At 57.5% G+C, this 19,300-nt stretch overlaps 1 protein-coding gene across 10 annotated transcripts; it reads right to left on the reverse strand.

Annotated features, from left to right (window-relative positions):
• Positions 1–231: 231 nt before the first annotated feature.
• LOC144935378 (monocarboxylate transporter 7-like) lies at positions 232–18,726 on the reverse strand. Of its 10 annotated transcripts, none has more exons than XM_078861998.1 (7): positions 18,540–18,726; positions 8,278–8,609; positions 7,091–7,234; positions 6,539–6,667; positions 4,820–5,698; positions 570–4,415; positions 232–527 (listed from the first exon to the last, which is right to left on the reverse strand). In XM_078861998.1, the coding sequence occupies exons 2-6, from the start codon at positions 8,510–8,512 to the stop codon at positions 4,141–4,143; spliced, it is 1,662 nt and encodes a 553-aa protein (XP_078718124.1). In that variant the 5' UTR covers positions 8,513–8,609; positions 18,540–18,726; the 3' UTR covers positions 232–527; positions 570–4,140. The 10 variants fall into 10 exon arrangements, with proteins under 10 accessions (XP_078718124.1, XP_078718108.1, XP_078718115.1 ...); XM_078861982.1 differs by having other exon boundaries at positions 8,278–8,612; XM_078861989.1 differs by having other exon boundaries at positions 18,428–18,726.
• Positions 18,727–19,300: the final 574 nt, after the last annotated feature.

The following is a 19,300-nucleotide window of genomic DNA, read 5'->3' on the forward strand; positions in this document are numbered from 1 at the left end:
TGTTTGCAAAGACCACAATACCTGCAGCCATAATGCAAACAAAAAACATAACTCTGATAATGTATGCACTGTCCTTGAAGTTGATTGGTCCACACCCGAGACAGCTTTCCTTAGAGCCTAGTCTCACATGGGTTGGACCAGATGACGCCAAAAGGCGCGCTGGGAGTTTGAGAATGCCTGCGACTAAAGAGAAACCGCGCGGGAAGCAAACGAGACAACTCGGCAAAACAATTATCAAGACTCCTCATCGATGAGAATTTTATTGCATAATTTAAAAGTAGACCGTGCATTTCAACATGGGCGCACGCGTGGCACTGCACGATGAATTTTGCCCAATTATTATTGCCGCCGCTGACGATGCCAATAATAATGACGATCAAATGCCACTATCGACTGTCATCGAGAATAAATACGGCACGGCAGATTTACAATCGATGAACATCTCCGCACATGCAAGATGTTGATGTTTAGTTTTAAACAGACATACATACACGTGGAGCCACTGGCTCCTATAGACCCCCCCCCCCCTTAACTCCAGCCCCACAAACTTTGTTTCACCCCCCCCCCACTCAACTCCAGCCCCACAAACGTTGTATCCCCAATTAGTCAAAAGGTGGTGGCTCTTCACGCCAACTCGCGAGGGCAGCTCACGAGACGAAGGTCACGAGGTCATCGCCGCACCTCTCCGCTTCCCACTCTTTAAAGAGCAGTCCGCCCCCTCCTTCTCCTGGCGCGATCTCGAGACGTAAGCAGTGGACGCGATAGTGCAACCACAAAACATTAAATCAGGCAGTGCACATATAGCGTTCACACCCCCACTGCACAACCGAGCCACGCCAGGGCCGTACCAGCACCAGCCCCAGCGCCGCTTACAAAGGAGGCGCCAGGGTTTTTTTTTCCACTGTAGAAGCCGAGCCGTGCTATGCCGCTGACGTCACACGCAGTGAACGAGTCACCGTACGACTTCCCCTCTCGGTCCCCGGGGGCCACATTCCGGCGTCGTATCTTTTGAGGCCAATGGGAGCAACGCAGTTCGTTGTTGGCTCAACTTCAATAAACATCTAGTGGGGGGCGGGGAGGGGGGAGCACAGACCAGTACCGTGAGGGGCCCGCCGCCCTGGGACGGCTCGGATGTGCCAGTGGGAAAGAGCGGTGGGGGGGGAGGATATCAGAGCTCGGGAGCCTCCCAGAATTGAAATCGCTTCAGCCACGTCGACCTCACTCGGGAGACAGGACTGGGGCCTTCATTTGGTGTAATGTTCCCCTGAAAGGGGAGGAGGGGGGTTCAGGGGGCAGATGGGGATGCTACAATTGACCGCCCCCCACCGCCTCCCCCTTACTGCACGATTCGATCAAGTCGCAGTTTCGATTCAACCGCTTGAGATTCTCTCCCGCCCCTTGTAGTACAAGCGGAAATTCCGGCGTTGTGAATTTTGCGACTCGATTGCGTTGCGAATTGCCGGAATACGTAGCGGTAAAAAAAAAATCTTTATTTTTTTTATAAATCTTAAAAACAGGTTCTTACACACAGGAATTGATGGCGTCAAGAGCATACGAATCGATTTCAAATCAGCGAATCGATCACCGTTGCCTGCCAGGAATTTGGTGGCTACAAAAAAAAATTTAAATTCCGTTCAAAAAGAGAGCATTCCTGAAACGCGTGATGCGATTATGGGGGTTGCACCGATCCTGGGTGTCCTAGAATCTGCCTTGTTGTGGCCGTCCTGGAAAATCTGTTAGGTCGGGGGGGGTCAGACGCGAGTTTGAATGCAGGGATTTAAACACAAATATCTAATTGACGCTCTTCGTTACACCTTCCGAATGCGCCTTAAACGAAAACAGCAAAACGCAGTCACTCGCCCATTACATCAAGAGACAAATGGGCACAAATAAATCCCCTTCCGGAGAGGCTCCTGCAGTGAGGAGGTAGATGATGTCCAGTGCTCCAGGGCGCAACTTCTCCCTCTCTCAGTATTGTCCGGGTCGCGGGTGTAGGTGGGCGCGTGACGAGTAGTCGGAGAGCAAGTATGCAGGATGCAGCGTGCCTTGTGCGGAAAATATTTGCCGACCCAGACACAAAATCGGCTGCAGTGGAAGCCCTGGGCCCCCGAGCCGGATCATCCGGATCTCGGCGTTGTGCGCGTTGAGCTGTGGTACAGGCGCAGCGTGGCCGGAGGCCGAGTGGGTCACAAGTGGTCGGTTGAATGAGGTCAGGCAGCGCTGCGTAAACGTAACGGAGACAGCGGCGGCAGAGGCGCGTGACAGCTACAGGCAAAACCATTCCCGTACGCGGCCGCAGCAGCAGCAGCAGCGGCGGCGGCGAAACGCCGCGGGGAGATTGCACAAAGACGTTAAGTCCGACACTCGCTGCGATAATTAGTTGCTCCATGCTACATTATTAAGAGACGCTCGTAGCTCCGAGCCCAAACAAACTCAACAAAATACAACACAAGTACCTTAAACGGAGGCGAACTCCGCCTGTTCAAGACACGCGATGACCAGGACTTTCAGAGAGGAGCGCTATAACGGACGGACACTGCATGCGAGAGCGAGCGAACGAGCTAGCAAACCCGCGCGGCCGTGACAATGTAAATGATGACACGTCGTTTCCGACGGCGTGTGGTAACAACAGTGCACTCAACTGAAACGTTGTATAAAGTTGCTCCGAACAAACCAAAAAAAATGGGCGAATACCATCGCCCCGGTAATTAGAAGTGCGATGAAAACGCTAATTTATGTTTCGGGGATATGTGGTGGAGGTGGGGGGGGTTTAATGCCACGACATTTGCTCTGTGCAAATTTACTTCATACCCCCCCCCGCCCCTCACCTTCCCCACAACAGCAGCAGGTGCCAATAGCCGCCAAGTATCGGCGACATCACCAGTGCTCGTGGCAGGCTAGGTGTACATGCACGTCGTCATATCTCGCAGAACCAAACAGAAAGAAAAAAAACGACACACTCAGGCGGCGCTCGCACTCTCGCCACCTTCAAAAAGAAACGAGACAAACGCTTTGTTTGGAGAGAGAGAACAAAAACAACTCCATCGGCCACACGGCTCCATCTCCACGGTAACGGGGGTTTGATCGGTTTATGCGAACTCCGCGGGGGCGGTGCCACCGGAGCCTGCACGCTAATGCCACGGCGCTCACAGTCTTAGTGCAGATTTCAAGTGATACCAAACGATACATTCCACCGTGCGACCAAGTGCGGGCGACCCCACGACCCCCCATACCCGCGACCCCCGCATACGGGCAACCCCCACGTACGGGTGACCCCGCATACCCGTGACCCCGTGTAGTGTGGGATCGCAGGGACCCTTTGAGATCAGGGGCCCCCGTACAGAGCAGATGAGCATAACGACGATGGGAAGACCCATATTATCAGACTGTCTGGGGTAGTATCAGGGAAGCCATGGGATCAAGAGACACAATGGGATAAGAGGACCCTCCATCGCGATATGGATCTAAAATGAGCCGAAGGACCCATCGGATCTAATTACTCATGAAACTACCGCGATATATCAAAGGAACCGTGAAATCAGGAGCAGTCGCTCCCAACGAACAGCTGGGATCAGATGACCATAAACAATCACGTGACCCAAACTATTAAATGGATTTAAATGATCGGGGAGCCCACGGGAAAGTAAGAGCGGTTGGGGGACCAGGGGGGGCCCAGTTGACTTCGGATCAACGAGTTTCTGGGAAACTCACTCCGGCTGCCGGCGCTGACGTCTGGCACAGCAGCGACCTCCGCTAGAATGCGGGTTACGAAGGCCGCCGCCCCCAGCCACAGGAGGGTGCAAGCGCAGGGGCCCGGCCGACGCCCAGACACGCTTGCGGACGCCGGCGCCTCGAGGCCGGACCACGCGATGACGTCCAGAGCAGCGCCGCGACGGCCCAAGTGACGCGGGGGATTCTCGGTTTTCAAGCGAGTGCGAATTCCGAGCGGTTTGGTAGCGGCGCGAGGCAGGCATCGCCGTCGGGACGGACCGCGATGACCACGACGACGTCGATAACGAGGCAGACCGGCACTCGTGATTTAGTTGAGTCCGTCAGGCATGCGGCGACGTGAGAACAAGAGTGAATTTCAAATTATCGGAACAAAAATCAGGGACGGAGAGACGGCGACCACCGCGCGTCTCACACGGCGCCGGAACGAGCGCCGCTCTCCGGCAAGTCCATCTCCCAGAACGCGTCGTCATCGTCGTCTTCGGAGGCCTTGCGGGAGAGCGGGATGTCGACGACCGGGGACGCGCCAGGCTCCTCCTCGCCAGGGCCGGCCCGCGCCTGGCCCCTTCTCCTCCTCCAGCGGCAGGGCCGCACCAGCGCCAGGAAAGCGGCACCCAGCGCCACGCCGCCCGCCGAGGTGTAGAAGGCCATCGCGTAGTTGCGCTGCGTGGCCTCCACCAGCCAGCCTGGGGGCACGGGGGCACAGGGTCAGGAGGTCAGTGCCCCAGATTTTGTTCCCGGTTGAACATTTTCTGGCCTTGTGCTCAACTCCTTATACGGGCAGTGGGTGGGGCTACCAGAATAGAGGGCGGAGCTACCTGGGGTGAAGGCTCGACTGTGGCAACGGAATCACAGCGGTCACTACGACTGCCTCTACACAATCCGAACGTCCACTCTTCCTGTCCCGCGTCTATAGACGATACAAATCGACATCGTGTCGAGGAGGTGCGAGCGGATGAGGCTGGCGAGGAAGGTGACGGGTGGCTGTGGATGGATGGGCACGGCGCGCGCGGGCAGGTCGCCCCGTACGCCCACACAAGCGTCGCGAGAGAGGGCGGGAGGGGGGCAAGCGAGGTTTGGTGGCACTCACCGGCGATGGGCGGGCCCGTGAGCCCGGCGAAGCTCTGCGTGAAGAAGTAAATCCCCACGCCGGAGGACATGCGGGCGACCCCGACGACGTCGTCCTCGGCCAGGAGCGGGATGTGCGTGCTCGCCACCATGCCGAACGCCAGGCCGAACAGCGCGCTGCACGCCGCCAGCCCCCAGAAGTCGCTCACCAGCGGGAAGCCCAGCAGCACCAGCGCCAGGCCGCACACGCAGCACAGCTCCAGGTGCAGCGCCGGCAGGGGGCGGCGGCCGAACAGCGCGCCGGCCGTCACGCGGCCCCCGACCTCCGCCACGGCCATGGTGGAGAGCAGGTAGGCGGCCTGCTGCTCGGCCAGGCCCAGGCTGACGCACAGCGGCACGAGGAACATCTGCGGCGCGAAGAAGCCGAGCGTCGCGAAGAGCCCGAAGAGCGCGTAGCACACGAACTGCGGCTCGCGCAGCAGCGCAAAGTCCAGCAGCTTCGCTCGCTCGCCCGTGCCGCCCGGAGGCTTCGCCAGTTCCAAACCGCTCCGACTCTGCCGCGACTCGGGCCGGCCATCGTCACTTTTCCCCCGCGCCGTCGGCGGGACGGCGCCACCGACATTGATGCCGGAGTCGCCCGAGTCGCCCGAGTCGACCGACCTGACGGTCTGCTCGTTCTCGAGTTTGTAGCGAGCCTCCAGCGACGACTTCTCGCCGTCGTCGGCCGAGAGGTCGGTTCCGTCGACGCCGCCGTCATCGGTAGCCTCCCGCCGCCGCTCCGGCTGGGAGCGCTCGGGGAGCGGGCGCAGCAGGGCGCCGCACACGGTGATGTTGAGCTGCATGGCGCCGATGACGAGGATGGCGTTGCGCCAGCCCATGCTCTCCTTGAGCAGGTGGAAGCCTAGAAGACGAGGCGAGACGGTGCCAGCGCACGTGAGCGAGAGCGACGACGCCGCCGCCGCGGTCGGGGAAGCGGGCGACCTACGGCGGTGGGAGTGCGCCGTCGGCGGGGCGTGCAGGTTGCGGACGGATCAGTGCCACGTGAGAGGTAGCGCTGGGGCCTTGACAGCCATGGCCGACGGTGCGAATTGGCACAGCTCACAAAATCTTTTATTTTAATCGGAATCTGTTATTTAGACCGGATGAATCCGATGAGCTGCGAAGCTCTTTATCACATGTGTCCATTATGGGCGGGTCAGTAAGTTACAACAGCAAACAATACAAAAACACCGGGTGGGATGAATCTACGGCCCTCATCATCCAGCAGTGCATTGACAAAAAGTGGCTGTACGTGTACACGCGTACCTCTAGCCAGACACGGGTCGGGGGGGGGGGGGGGGAGGGTGGGGGGCACTAGCGGCGTTGGTGGTGGACCGGGCCCCGTCGCAGGCGTTAGAAGGCACCAAAGATCAAAGACAAAGATCCCCCGTATAGACTGAACAAGACTGTGGCCATTCTAGATTTGAAGTTTTCGTGACTGCAAGGCTCCATACTCGGTAAAGTCATGTATGTGAAAATAAAAAAATAGAAATAACTAAATTAAATCACGACGTTTCGGAAGCAACACAAGCTTCCGTCATCAGGTGGGACAACCACAGCAAGAAACAAAATTACTGTAAAGACTGTAGGCGCAAGTGCTTTTAGCGAAGCACCTACGAAGGCCGGCACGGGCACACCAGGTACTCATTCGAGGCCGGGTCCACCTAGGGGAGGCCCGAGACCGGTTCAAATAACCACACACCTGGCGCGAAGGCGAACATGGCGAAGCACTCGCCCGTGGAGGCGACGGCCATGACGAGGGCGCGCCGGCGCTCAAAGTAGAGCGACAGGGCGGTGACGGTCGGCACGAAGCTGAGGCAGAAGCCCAGCCCTGGGCGGAGCAACGCACGGTTAGGCTAAAAGGGGCAGCCGGGACACGCGGGAGACAGGCGTGCGCCCCGCCGCGGGGGGGAGGGGGGGCAACACATAGACACTCGATTAATGGGGGGGCAAGGGAGAGAGCGGCGAGGGTCACGGCAACGGCGAGTCAACGGCGTGTTCTGGGTCGTCACGATCGAATGTTCGCGAGTTGATTTTCAAGAATCAATGTTTTTGTTTTCGCAATTCTTGCCGTGAATTATAGCGACCTCTCTGTCTGTGCGGGATAGCGGTTGCCTCCCTTCGCACGTGCGCATCTTCAATGGGCGCTCCCCGCTTTCCTCCCGCACGTAAATACTCACTCATTTGGGGTGTGTGGGGTGTGGAGGGTGTGTGGGGTGTGTGGGGGCGGTGTGGGGGGGCACGTCGTCCTCACCGCTCACGAGGCCGATGGAGATGTACATGTCCGTGATGGAGCGGGCAAACGAGGCGCCCACGAAGCCCGCGCACGACAGCAGCCCGCCCAGCATGACCACGGGGCGGCTGCCGAAGCGGTTGCTCAGCACCGTCGACACGGGGCCTGGCGGCACACACAGACAAAGATGAACTTTTGGGGCAAGTGCTGTTAGCGAGCGCCTATGAAGGCCCGGCACGGCACACGAGGGGGGTGGGTTGGCCAGCACCACGCCTGGCCACCTTTGTCTCCCTAGTAGCGACGTCTAAACACTGTGCCAGGTAATCATTTGAGGCCGAGTCGACCTAAGAGAGGCCCAGGACCGATTCAGATCATCGTCACTTGTGTTGGAATTGAACTCGGGCCGCCGGCTTCGTAACACAGCATGCTAACCGCTACACTACCGCTCTACAAACACGCATACGCGCACGCACATACACGCACGTACATACACGCACACCGCGTGGTCAACGCCGTGCCGCCAGCATGCCACCACCCCCCCCCCCCCCCCCGTCATAGGAATGTGGAATTTCCACCACTGGTTCAGGGCTGTAATTAGGAACCGAGCACTGCCTCAATGCTCATTTGATGAGCAAATCACTTTTGACAACTCAAAAAATACAATGTACAGCGCCCGTGGTCAATCTCCTGTTGCCAGTTGAAGGCCCCCCCCCCCGCCCCCCCCCCCGCGCCAGACATGGGGGCTGCTTGACTGGTCAGTTCTGGATGCTGCTTTATGTTGAACTGCTTTCGCACGTAGCCAATCGTGCTCGTCAGAGGTGCCGGCGAAGGACAGCAAACTTAACACAAAAAAGCATTTCTAAAGATGATGATGATGATGTTGATACTGCTGCTGCGTATTACACCAATGCCGATTCAGCTGATGCTGCCAAAAGACGACACAGCCGTTTCTGCTGCAGATGATGATGATGATAACGCCACTGCTGTTGATGATGATCGTGATGATGATCGTGATGATGATGATCGTGATGATGATGATGATCGTGATGATGATCGTGATGATGATGATGATCGTGATGATGATCGTGATGATGATCGTGATGATGATGATGATGATCGTGATGATGATCGATAACGCTGATCGATAACGCTGCTGCTGCTGCTGCTGCTGATGGAACCCATCCGAGAGGCTCAACCCCGGCCCTCACCGGTGAAGGTCATGGTGAAGACGCAGATGGACATGACCCAGGAGACGGCGCTCGGCGTCGCGCTGAACTCGGCGAGCAGGTCGTTGAAGAAGACGGCGAACGCCTTGATGGTGCCGTACGACAGCGCCTCCACCACGAAGAAGGCGGCCGCCACCGCCCATCCCCAACCGCCGTCGGGGCGGCGGGCCGCACCCACCGCCCGGCCACAACCGCCGTCGGTCGCCCTCACGCCCATCGCTTCCTCCTCTGCCTCCTCCGCCGCCTCCTTGTTCTCCTCTTCCTCCTGCTCCTCCCTGGGTCCTCCCCTCCTGGTCACCCCGCAGCTGCCCACACTGCTGAGCAAACGACAAGAGGCGCAGGTTCCCTGTATAGCCTCGAACAGGATGTCGGGGGACAAGTGCTGTTAAGCGAGCAGCAGCACCTACGGAGACCGGCACGGGCACGCGGTGGGGATGGGTGGCCAGCACCATGCCCGGCCGCCGTCTGTCTCTCCCCAGCGGCGATGTTTTACACTACCGGTCTGCCACCCATGCACCATCCCCCTATAGCACCACTGCAATAGTGCCACCCACGCACGACTGTCCACCCCTCCCCGCACGTGCTCCGCACATCAATACAATTGTCTCCGTTCACCTTGGGACAGAACCTCCTGTACTAAACATCCCACCCCCCGACTCCTAAATGGATCCCTTCTCTCCCTACTTCCTTCCCACCCCCCCCCATTCCCTCCATCCGCCCCCCTCCGAACAATGTTCGTCCATTCACCCCGCTGCGCACATCTCCCATTCATCAAACCCCTCCCCCCTCTCCCGGCACGGCGTGCCCGTCACAACGCGCCACCATGCGCAGCCCCGCCGCCAATCCGCTGCCGGATGACGGCCTCCGCCACGCCGCGAGGACGACGACGACGCTGACGATGCTGCTGCCGCCGCTGCGTTGGCACCGGCGCACGCGCACCGCCCGCAGAAAATGCAATCGTCGCCAACACTGGAGGGTTGGCCTCGAAGAAAATATAAAAATGAAATCAGCGACGTTACGAGCAATGGCCCTTCTTCAGGCGCACGCAAATAGAGGCCGAGATGGTAGAGTGGATAGTCAGGCACTGAAGTCTGCACCTGTTTACACCACGATGATTTTATGCGAATAGTTACGCTCGCAGTAGCTGCCGGGGTAGCAGACAAGCCCCATTCAATAATCACAAGGTATTGCTACTAAGTAAACCAATGTGATATTAAAAGTGAAATCATTGAATGCCGCTGGCACATTCCATTGTGGGGAGATTTGATAAAGTCACTTGGCAATGCATTCCTGGGCCCCCAATGTGGTGGTAGTGGTGGTGGTGGCTGCGGGACTGTGCAGCACATGCATATCTAAAACCCAAATAATTTCACTGGGATCAATTTAGAACAATTGGCGAATGAATTTGGCGTTATTCTTTTTATTATTGTCGCAGTAAATTAAGCACAGTTATATGAATATAGCCATACGGGGTGGTGTACAATAACACCGATTATTATGATTGTTATAGATAGAACCTTGGCTCAAAAACGGCCGAACGGCCTTTCGGAAAATACCGAGCGAGCGGGTAATCAAAGCCCCATTTCATTGTACCGCACTGGCCGAGCGTGCCATCAGAACGATGAGGAGCGGGGGCTCTTGGCCCGCCTTGCAACTCCCAACAGCAAGGCCGGGTCTAACCACGGACTGCCCTCCACGTCTGCCGTGACCTCGCGATCCGCGCCCCGGCCAAGAACAGCGGCGTGAGACGGGAGAAACACGAGCGTGCCAACGCCAGTGTGTCGCTACTCTGGCCGCTGTTGCTGCCGCCGCGGGATTCGGCGGTCGCGCTGCGTGGCGTGGCTCTCTCCCGACGCGCTTCGCGGTTGTGCCGCTTGTGTCGCTTGTGTCGTTCGATACGAAGTACAACGTTTCGCTCCACGGTGCCGCCCGCAGGCCGCTGGCTAGCACCGGCACCGAGTTCATCTCCTATTGCGGAACGCGACTAATCGCGCGGGAGTGAAACCAGACTCAACCCGGAGTGAAACCGGAGAGAAACAGAGCCACCCCCTCTCTAGGGAGGCGGTGAGGACAGCTTTCACAGGGCTTGGCACCTCAGCTCCCCTCCCACTAGGGTCATCGTTCTATCGCACTCCTCCCATCGAGGAGGGGGTGGGGGGGGGGTCTGGACAGCGTTATCGTCTGCCGCTGAACGCGCGTGGATATCCGTACGTGCGGCCAACATAACGGCTTCGTGCGATCGTTCGTGCCGCCCTCATAGCGCCCTGCACTACCGCTCTACCACCCATGCCCCATCCCTATAGCACCACCATCGGGATGGTGCGACGTTACGTTGTTCCACCCGCGCCAAAAAGTCTGACGTCGGTGGACGTGCCGACACCGTCATGCGCTACCCTTCCGGCACCAGAAGGAGAGGAGGACTTCCTCATTCTGGGTTGTGCCTCACCCTATAGAAACGTTTGTGTAAGAAAAACATGTTATTGTTCGCCCATAATTATTTGGCAGAGGTGCACAGGCACAAACAACGAAAGTAAACTCGACACGTTGGTTTAAAAAAAAAAACCCGTGTGCAGGCTTCAAAATAAAAATATATATATTAGGCGACAAGTTAGGCAAATGCCCTTCTCATATCGCACAAATAGAAAGGCCAGAGAGATGGACTGGATAATAGGAGTTGTAGACTGAACTTGACACCATGGGGAGGGAGGGGTGGGGGAAAGGTCAGATGGGAATCACATTTCAAACATATTTTTTGATGACCACTTTTAGAATCGGAATGCCAATGGTTAGGAACGGAATTGAGATGCTAGACTCTTTGAGTTTCCTGAAGGAGCTTCCAGCGCGCGGAGCGAAACGTCGGACACCACGCGGCGGCCCCAAGATGGACGGCCGCGCGGCACGGCCACAGGAGGAACCGTCGCGGCGGTGAAAATAAACGATCGATTGCCGGGTGTTCAGAACCCGGTCGCCGGTCACTGCCCTGCTGTCAAATGTTTGCCCTGCGGTTGAGTGAACCAACGGAGAAGGGCTCGCCAAGAAACCACGAGCGCAGTGGACTCTGTCCCACAGCTTTGAACGATCGCACCAGTTCAGCGACCAACCCCAACAGTTAAACTAGCACCAATACGAACTTGAACGCCAGCCATAGCCCTAACCCCAAATCTGAACTCCAAACCTTAAATCCATAATTCTACCCCTACCCCCAACCCCAAGCTTTAACCGCAATACGAACATGAACACCAACTATGAGCACAACCCCAAACCCTAAAGCCAAATATAAACCTCAAAACCTTATACTAATCCTAACTCAAGGCTTAATTTCAGCCAGGTTGTATCCAGATCGGCTGTGGCCTCTCCTTGCCACGTGCCAACTACCCCAGCACACACGGCGAGAAAGTTACCCCCTGGGACAGGGCACGGGCGCGGACATCACGCGATGGACACGGTGGTGTCGTGTGCACCACGGGGGAGGGGTGGGGGGTGGGGGCTGCGGGGGCGGGAAGCTGACTCGGCACGTGGTAAGCACAGGAATAGTGTCCCGCAAATCCAAAGGGCACTTTGTGTCGAAAAATAACCTCGAATAAATAAATAACGAGTTGGAGCTGTCTGTAAGAAAAGGTTGTTTTTTCAAATTCCACCGACGGACACGTCTTGCCCAGCGTGAGAGAGCAGGCCCAGAATTCCCGATTGCTCTCTAGCGGTGACGTGGAGCTTGCAATTGCAGACGACGCAACTTTTGTCTTTTATCTCGTCTTTACGAACGTAAAAAGCAGACTTGGGTTTTACGGCCTCCGTTGATCATCCGTCGCGCCATGAGTTTGGGCCACGTGGCCCACCCTCCCCCCCCACACAGAATCTGTACGGCTCAGCGACTCCGGCTGGGACATTGGACGGCGGACGTGCGGTGATTGCCGGCACAATTGTTTACTTATATCCATGGAAACTCCGCTCTCTGCTGCAGCCCTTCATAAATAAACAAAATGTATTTTTACTCCGTCATCCTACCTATTGGCAGTCCATGATGCGCATTACTCTCATCGCCAAGAATGAAGCATTTTAAGCAAGCAAACTCGGTAACAGTTTCAACCTTACGTGCCTCAAGAGCAAAGCGTTCGGCTTGTTAAATAAATGTTGCTGGGTTACCAACCTTGCGTGTCTCGAGAGCAAAGCGTTAGGCTTGTTCAACAGATGCTGCCGGATTTACACTATGAGACCTCCTTTACCAGTGGCAAAATATAATAGTAGGTTTTTACCAAGGGAGACTAGGCTCTAAGGAAAGCTGTCTCGGGTGTGGACCAATCAACTTCAAGGACAGTGCATATCATTATCATCATCAGAGTTGTTTATTTTTGTTTGCATTTTGACTAGTTGTGTTGTGGTTATTGCAAACATGATGCCTTATATAAAGGTGTCAGTTTTGTATCAGTTTAAAGGGTAAAAACCTACTATTAGATGTTGCCGGGTTACCAGATCTTCTGGGCAAGAGCACTCCGTATAAACTATGGGACACCGTTAGACAGACATAGTAATCATTATCATCATCGGCAGTGGTCATTCCACTGCTGGATGAAGGCCTCCCCAACCTCTCACGATCTTACGACGTCACGATCCACCTGCAGTACCCGCGCATGATGTCATCGGCCCGCGTCTTGTTACTTAATCTCCGCGGTGTTTCTCTTTCAAACCTCTCACAAAGTGAAATCCAAATAGCGACACCGTCCAACCAGGCCCCCCCCTCCCCCGCCAACCCCCCCCCCCACCGTGCTAATGGCTTGTAATGCGTGGTATGCCCGGCCCTAATGGGGTAATAAGTGACCAGTTTTTTCCTGATGCGGTTGCCCCATCTCTGTGCCTGCCAGCGCTGAACCCACACGGCACCGCAACGCACGCCGAGTCAGCGGGCGCCGCAAAAGGTCAAGGTCAAGAGGTCAACCCGTCAACACCGCTGCCCTCCCCCACTGCCAGACTTCGCAGTAGCTGCGCGGTCGATGCCCCCGACCTCCCAACATGTGGGATTCGACCCCTTACCGATTATGGGGTTGACGCGCCTTTCAAGGGGGGCCCGCTCTTACGCTGACAAATTAAGTGATGAGAGCGTGCGGTAATCGTGCGATCCCGATTGGCCAAGGCGATCATCACGAAGGCCCTGTGCTTCACAGACGGGTATAGTCTGTGGTTAGTTTCACAGCGGGCAGGGAGATGATGTTGCCGTGCCAGTTTGAAGCGTCCATTTGAGCAATTTTTCAAATTTGCGAAAATTCGGACCGCGACGCCGGCACGAGCAGCCCGCTCTCTCAGAAAAGGTCACGGCCGCTGTCGGGGTCACCGTGCGTCCCCACGTGACCTGGGCAGCCAGAGGGAACGGCATCTTGTGTTACCAATCTGCTGGTTACCGGTATTGTGCCGGGCTTTATTACGGCGCACCACAGTTTTGAGGACAGACCTAGTCCCCGACTGAGAAAGACATCTGGGTTCGGTGTCCACTGGGAAAAGGTGGCCACCACCGTAAAGCTGACGACTCTGATTTACGATGAACACACCTGCAGCATTAACCAGGGCGGCCGCTGGGTTTCCGAATCCGAAAAAAAAGCACGACCGCCGTGTCACCTGCAGACTCATCACCATCACCCTGGGTGTGGATCTCACCATTGCCTTACAGTCGGCACTTGCTAATGCACTAAACGCTCGGCCTCATCGCCACCATTCACCACCATCGCCGCCTCCGCCACCATCTGGTTTCGGGTTGTTCCCTTTGGTTACCGACCTCGGCGTGTCACTCCACCGCCTGCCGACATCAACGACACGGTGACGTCACCAGCTCTTGCGTCATCTGCCCCTGCAGCTGAGCCCAGAGTTACGTCACGCGGAGGCGTCGCACCGCGGTGGGTGGGGGGGTATTGGAGAACAATGGTGACTGCGGGTAACGAGGGAACACCCCTACTCCCACCCCCCCACAAAGCCCCCCCGCCCCCCCGACTATCCGGACCCCGGTGATGTCACTCAGAAGAGGCACCGGCGAATTTGTCGCATCAACCGCGGCGCCGATGGTGCGTGCGAGGAGTTCCCGGCATCGCGAACGGCGATGAATGGGAACCATGAGTCAGCACCCCCCCCCCCATCCCACACCCCCCATCCCACACTATACCCCCCCCCCATCCCACACTATACCCCCCCCCATCCCACACTATACCCCCCCCCATCCCACACTATACCCCCCCCCCATCCCACACTATACCCCCCCCCATCCCACACTATACCCCCCCCATCCCACACCCCCCATCCCACACTATACCCCCCCCCATCCCACACTATACCCCCCCCATCCCACACCCCCCATCCCACACTATACCCCCCCATCCCACACCCCCCATCCCACACTATACCCCCCCCATTCCAGACTACCCCCCCATTCCAGACTACCCCCCCCCCCCATCCCACACTACCCCCCCATCCCACACTACCCCCCCCCCATTCCAGACTATACCCCCCCATCCCACACCCCCCCATCCCACCCTATACCCCCCCATCCTACACCCCCCCCCATCCCACACTACCCCCCCCATCCCACCCTATACCCCCCCCCATCCCCCCCCGCCACCATCAACGCCCGACATAATCGCCACTCAAAAACCAACATTCACAATCGCCAACTCACCACCACCACCAGCTGCCGCTAACCGCTGCGCGGTGCAGTCTTGCCTAGACTGTACTCGACTGTTTTAGCTGGTCAGATGTGGTCGTGTGCTATGAAGAAGGGCCATTGCTCGAAACGTCGCCGATTATATTCGAATTATTTGGGTCCTCTTCAGGCCACGGTGTTGTTGACGAGCCAGTCGAGAGCTTTTGTTTGTTGTTCGTGCTCGCGCACCGCAACCATCAGCAGTAGCAGCGTCACCAAATCATCTCCGTTACATTTTTTTCATCTCCAATCACTTCCTCCTCGCCGAGTGATCATCTCAAATCCCCCCCCCCCCCCATTATCGCCCCTCGCCGTGTTCTGGCACCTCGAGGTGCATCAACGCGAAGCAAAGCGGTATAAATAATGAACAACGATGGTGATGGTGGCGATGACGATTCTATTATCTCCCCCGCCCCACCAATACGACCACCCCCAACCACAACATCACTCACCGTTGCCTCCCACGAGAAAGTGCCCCCTATAATCATTAGATGCAGCCCCCCCCCACAGCCCCCCTCCTAATCTATTTACTATCCCCCCCCCCAAAATTAATTTAAACTCCCCCCCCTTTAATGATTAAAACACCATCCTATAATTAATCATAATTACACCCCCCTCCACCCCCGTCGAATAATTATTCTTGACCCCCCCCACCCCAGGGGGGGGGGGTTACCCCCCCCACCCCAGGGGGGGGCGGGTCACACCCCACCCCCACCCCAGGGGGGGGGCGGGTCACACCCCCCACCACGGGGGGCGGGGGGTCACGACCCCCCCACCACGGGGGGGGTCATACCTCCGCCCACTCCCCCCACAATCTTACACCTGCCCTCTACAAGTGCCACTACTATTGCCGGGGAGCGGGGGGGGGGGGCGGGGGGGGTGTCGGTTGGCAAGCCCGCGGCTCTTCGGTGTCACGCAACAACGTAATGTCACGGTGATGTTCCCACGTTGCATTGCAGGCTCGAGGAAAAATCGGGCTTCGTGTACCGAATTCGGAATTTGTTACAAAAACAAACAGCCACAATGGCTCGTACTTGTTATTTTGGTGAGCTATTGCGTCACCCAATCCAGGAGGGGGGGCACGACCCGCCACGATCCCAACTTAGTCGTCAATAGCACGACAACAGTGACGTAGCACGCACACACACACACACGACTCACATGGTGAGAGAACAAAGATACACCACCACCACCAACCCCGTATCGCCTGAACACGACTGTTGGGGCAAATTCTGTTCGCGAGTGGGACCTCTCAAGGCCGGCACCGGCACACGAGGGGGTGGGTGGCCAGCACCACGCCCGGCCGCCTTTGTCTCCCCAATGGCGATGTTTACACACCGCCCTCATTCGAGGCCGAGTCGACCCAGGGGAGGCCCAGAACTGGTTCAGATAATTCAGAATCAGAATGTGTATTTAGACTGGAGGAATCCGATGAACTATAAAGATCTTATTCACAGATATCCAGTCGAGGCGAGTAAGAACTTTACAACAACAGTACAACACGATAAGTGTCAATACCAGGTAAACAAAGCACCAAAACACAAATAAAACGAAACCATCCCCATCCTACCAGACAAAGCCCACCGAGGTATTAACTTATTTGTTCAAAAGCGACCTGGCCACAAATGATAGCTCAAAAATGTGGCTTTATCATTTGTCACTGGTGTTGCCCGTGAACGAGAATTGAAAAACACAACAGCCGCCATTCTCAACAAAGCGGGGTCGCAAAAGCGCTTGTGCCAGGCTAGGTTCACTCCGAGGCCAAGTGAAGTGTCGAACGCCACCTGGCATTAGATCACGAGACAGACCCAGGTACGCCATGGATCGGCTGAGATGACTGCCCAATGCATCACCTGTGCCCCCCCACCCCCACCGTGCCAACTTGCTGCGTTTTATCCACCCGGCGCTCCGCTCGTTGTTGTGAGCGCCGCTCCTCTGCCCTCCGTCGTTGTTGCTGGAGGGCGACTGCCTTCCAACTGCCCAGCAGCAGCAGCGGCGGCAAGCGGCAGCCTCCTCCACGAGCCTCCCCACCGCACACTCCACGCGCTCCTTGCCAATCCGTAGCACAAATCTCCAACCCCGCACGGCGCAGGAACATCGCGGTATCTCACACACGTGTGCTGTGTGTGATGTGGACCACCTGTCAAGATCCACCCGCTCCCAACATCCCACCCCCACCCCCAGAATCTATATTTGGCATCGCCTTTTAACTAGTTCGAGCGCGCGGACTAAAATGTAGCAAATAACACGTGGCTTGACGCAGCGGACAACCACCTCCCCGCCCGCCTCTCTCACGCGGGATATTTGTCGAGATGGCATAAATGTACAACCCACGCCCGGCCGCCTTTGTCTCCCCGGTGCCGATGTTTGATGCGCACCGCACCCGGCGCTCGTGTTCTGAACGCCGTGTCCGCATTAACGTTTTCAGATCACAATCGCCGACATTGAACCACGCGGGCAGGAATCGAACTCGTGCGGCCGTGTTCCGCAGTGCGCTAACCACACACACTGCGTCACTCCAGTATAGACTGTTATATAAACTGTTGTATAGACTGTTGGGAGGAAACGCCGTGTACCCACTGCCGTACACACACACACAAGATAAAGATCCCCCGTACAGCCTTAACAGACTCTTGGGGGCAAGTGCTGTTAGCGAGTAGCACCTACGATGGCCGGCACGGCACACGGAGGGGGATGGGTGGCCAGCGCCACGCCCGACCGCCTTTGTCTCCCCGGTGGCCATGTTCACACACCGCACCAGGTTCCTCATTTGAGTCCGAGTCGACCTAGAGGACGCCCAGGACCGGTTCAGACTTGGCCATGAGCGAGAATCGAACTCGGATCGCCGGGTTCGGAGCGCAGCGCGCTAACCGCTACCCTCCCCGCACACAAAGCCAACATACATAGGAGAGTAACCCAAACCTATCCGGAGACGTCAACATCGCCTTCATCCAGCAGTGGAGTGATCATGGCTGACGAGTACACATCACGTCAACACGAGACGGCTATTCCTGTGGCCGTACGTGATACAAGCCGCTATTATATATAGGGTGGAGCAGTGGCGCAGCGGTTAGCGCACTTCGCTACGATTAGCGTGGCCGTCTACAGTAGCAAAGCTTTCAATTCCCAGCCACGGCTAACACCAGTGGCGAGTGACAGCACAGCACCCCCACCCGCCACAAATCTTCACGAACCGGCACCGACCAACGTGCTGAAGTATGGTCGAACAAACCCCTAAGAACGAGTCGACGGGCGGATCTCGCCTTCATCCAGCAGTGGATTAACAACAGAGGGCTGGGTGGTGCCGAGCCCGTGCGTGGTGAAGTATGTGTCACATAACCGCCTCGATCTACGGCGACCGTGGCTAAGACCCCCCCCCACATCCAACCCCACCACCAGCACTCATCCAGCAGTGGACTGACAAAATGGACTGTGGTGGTAGTAGCGACGTACGCTCGCAACGATGCCGGCAGATCCGCCCGACGCACGCAGCCAAGCCGGGCCGGCGTGCGGAGGAGTCCGTAGCCCCCCCCGGTGTGGGTGGCGGAGAGGGGGGAGGTCTCACCTGGTGGCCGGTAGCTCGGGTTAAGTGACCGGTGGGGCCCGGACCAGACACCACCACCACCACCACCCCCACCCCACACCACGACCGACCGACTGCCCGGTCGGCTGCCGGTCTCTGTCCACCGCGCGCCACGCCGTGACCGAGACGAAGCAGCGTTCGGTCTCGGTGCGCGGCCGGCTTTTAAATAAACCGGCGCTGGTTAGCGCGGCACCGACGATTCGGGGTGGGTGGGTGGGGGTAGTTGGGGGGCGGTAGTGTGGGAGGTAGTGGGGGGTAGTGGGGGGGGGAGGTGAAGTTTAGTGATTGCGTGGCGTGGAGCGAGAGGAAGCGAGAGGGGCAACCGGCTTGCCGGGGCGAGCGGCTGAATGAGTAAAGCGGGAGAGGAAGGTGGAGGGAGGAGGAGCAGGGAGGGAGATGCAGGCGTGAGTTGTGCAATGCGTGGTGTGTGTGTGTACGTGTGTAGTGGCGTGGGGTGGGGGCGGGTGAAGGGGATTGCCCGGGCTCCCGACGCCGGTTTTCTCCGGTTCTGTCCGCCCGGTGCGGCTCTCCGAGGCTCCGTTCGCGCACGCGCGCGGGGGGTGCCGCAGGCGGCGGCGGCGGAGATGACCGCGGCCGCCTCCGCCCTCTAGCGGCCGTTCGGTGGCCACTGCAGGCTGAGGCCAAACTGCTCGCAGCCCTGCCTCCACACCACCACCAACCCTTACATACTGTTTGGTTCTTTCGGTAAAGTCACGTAGGTGAAAATAAAATAAAAATTAAAT

The sequence above is a fragment of the Lampetra fluviatilis genome, chromosome 1 (assembly GCF_964198595.1).
Source record: "Lampetra fluviatilis chromosome 1, kcLamFluv1.1, whole genome shotgun sequence".
NCBI lineage: Eukaryota > Metazoa > Chordata > Hyperoartia > Petromyzontiformes > Petromyzontidae > Lampetra > Lampetra fluviatilis.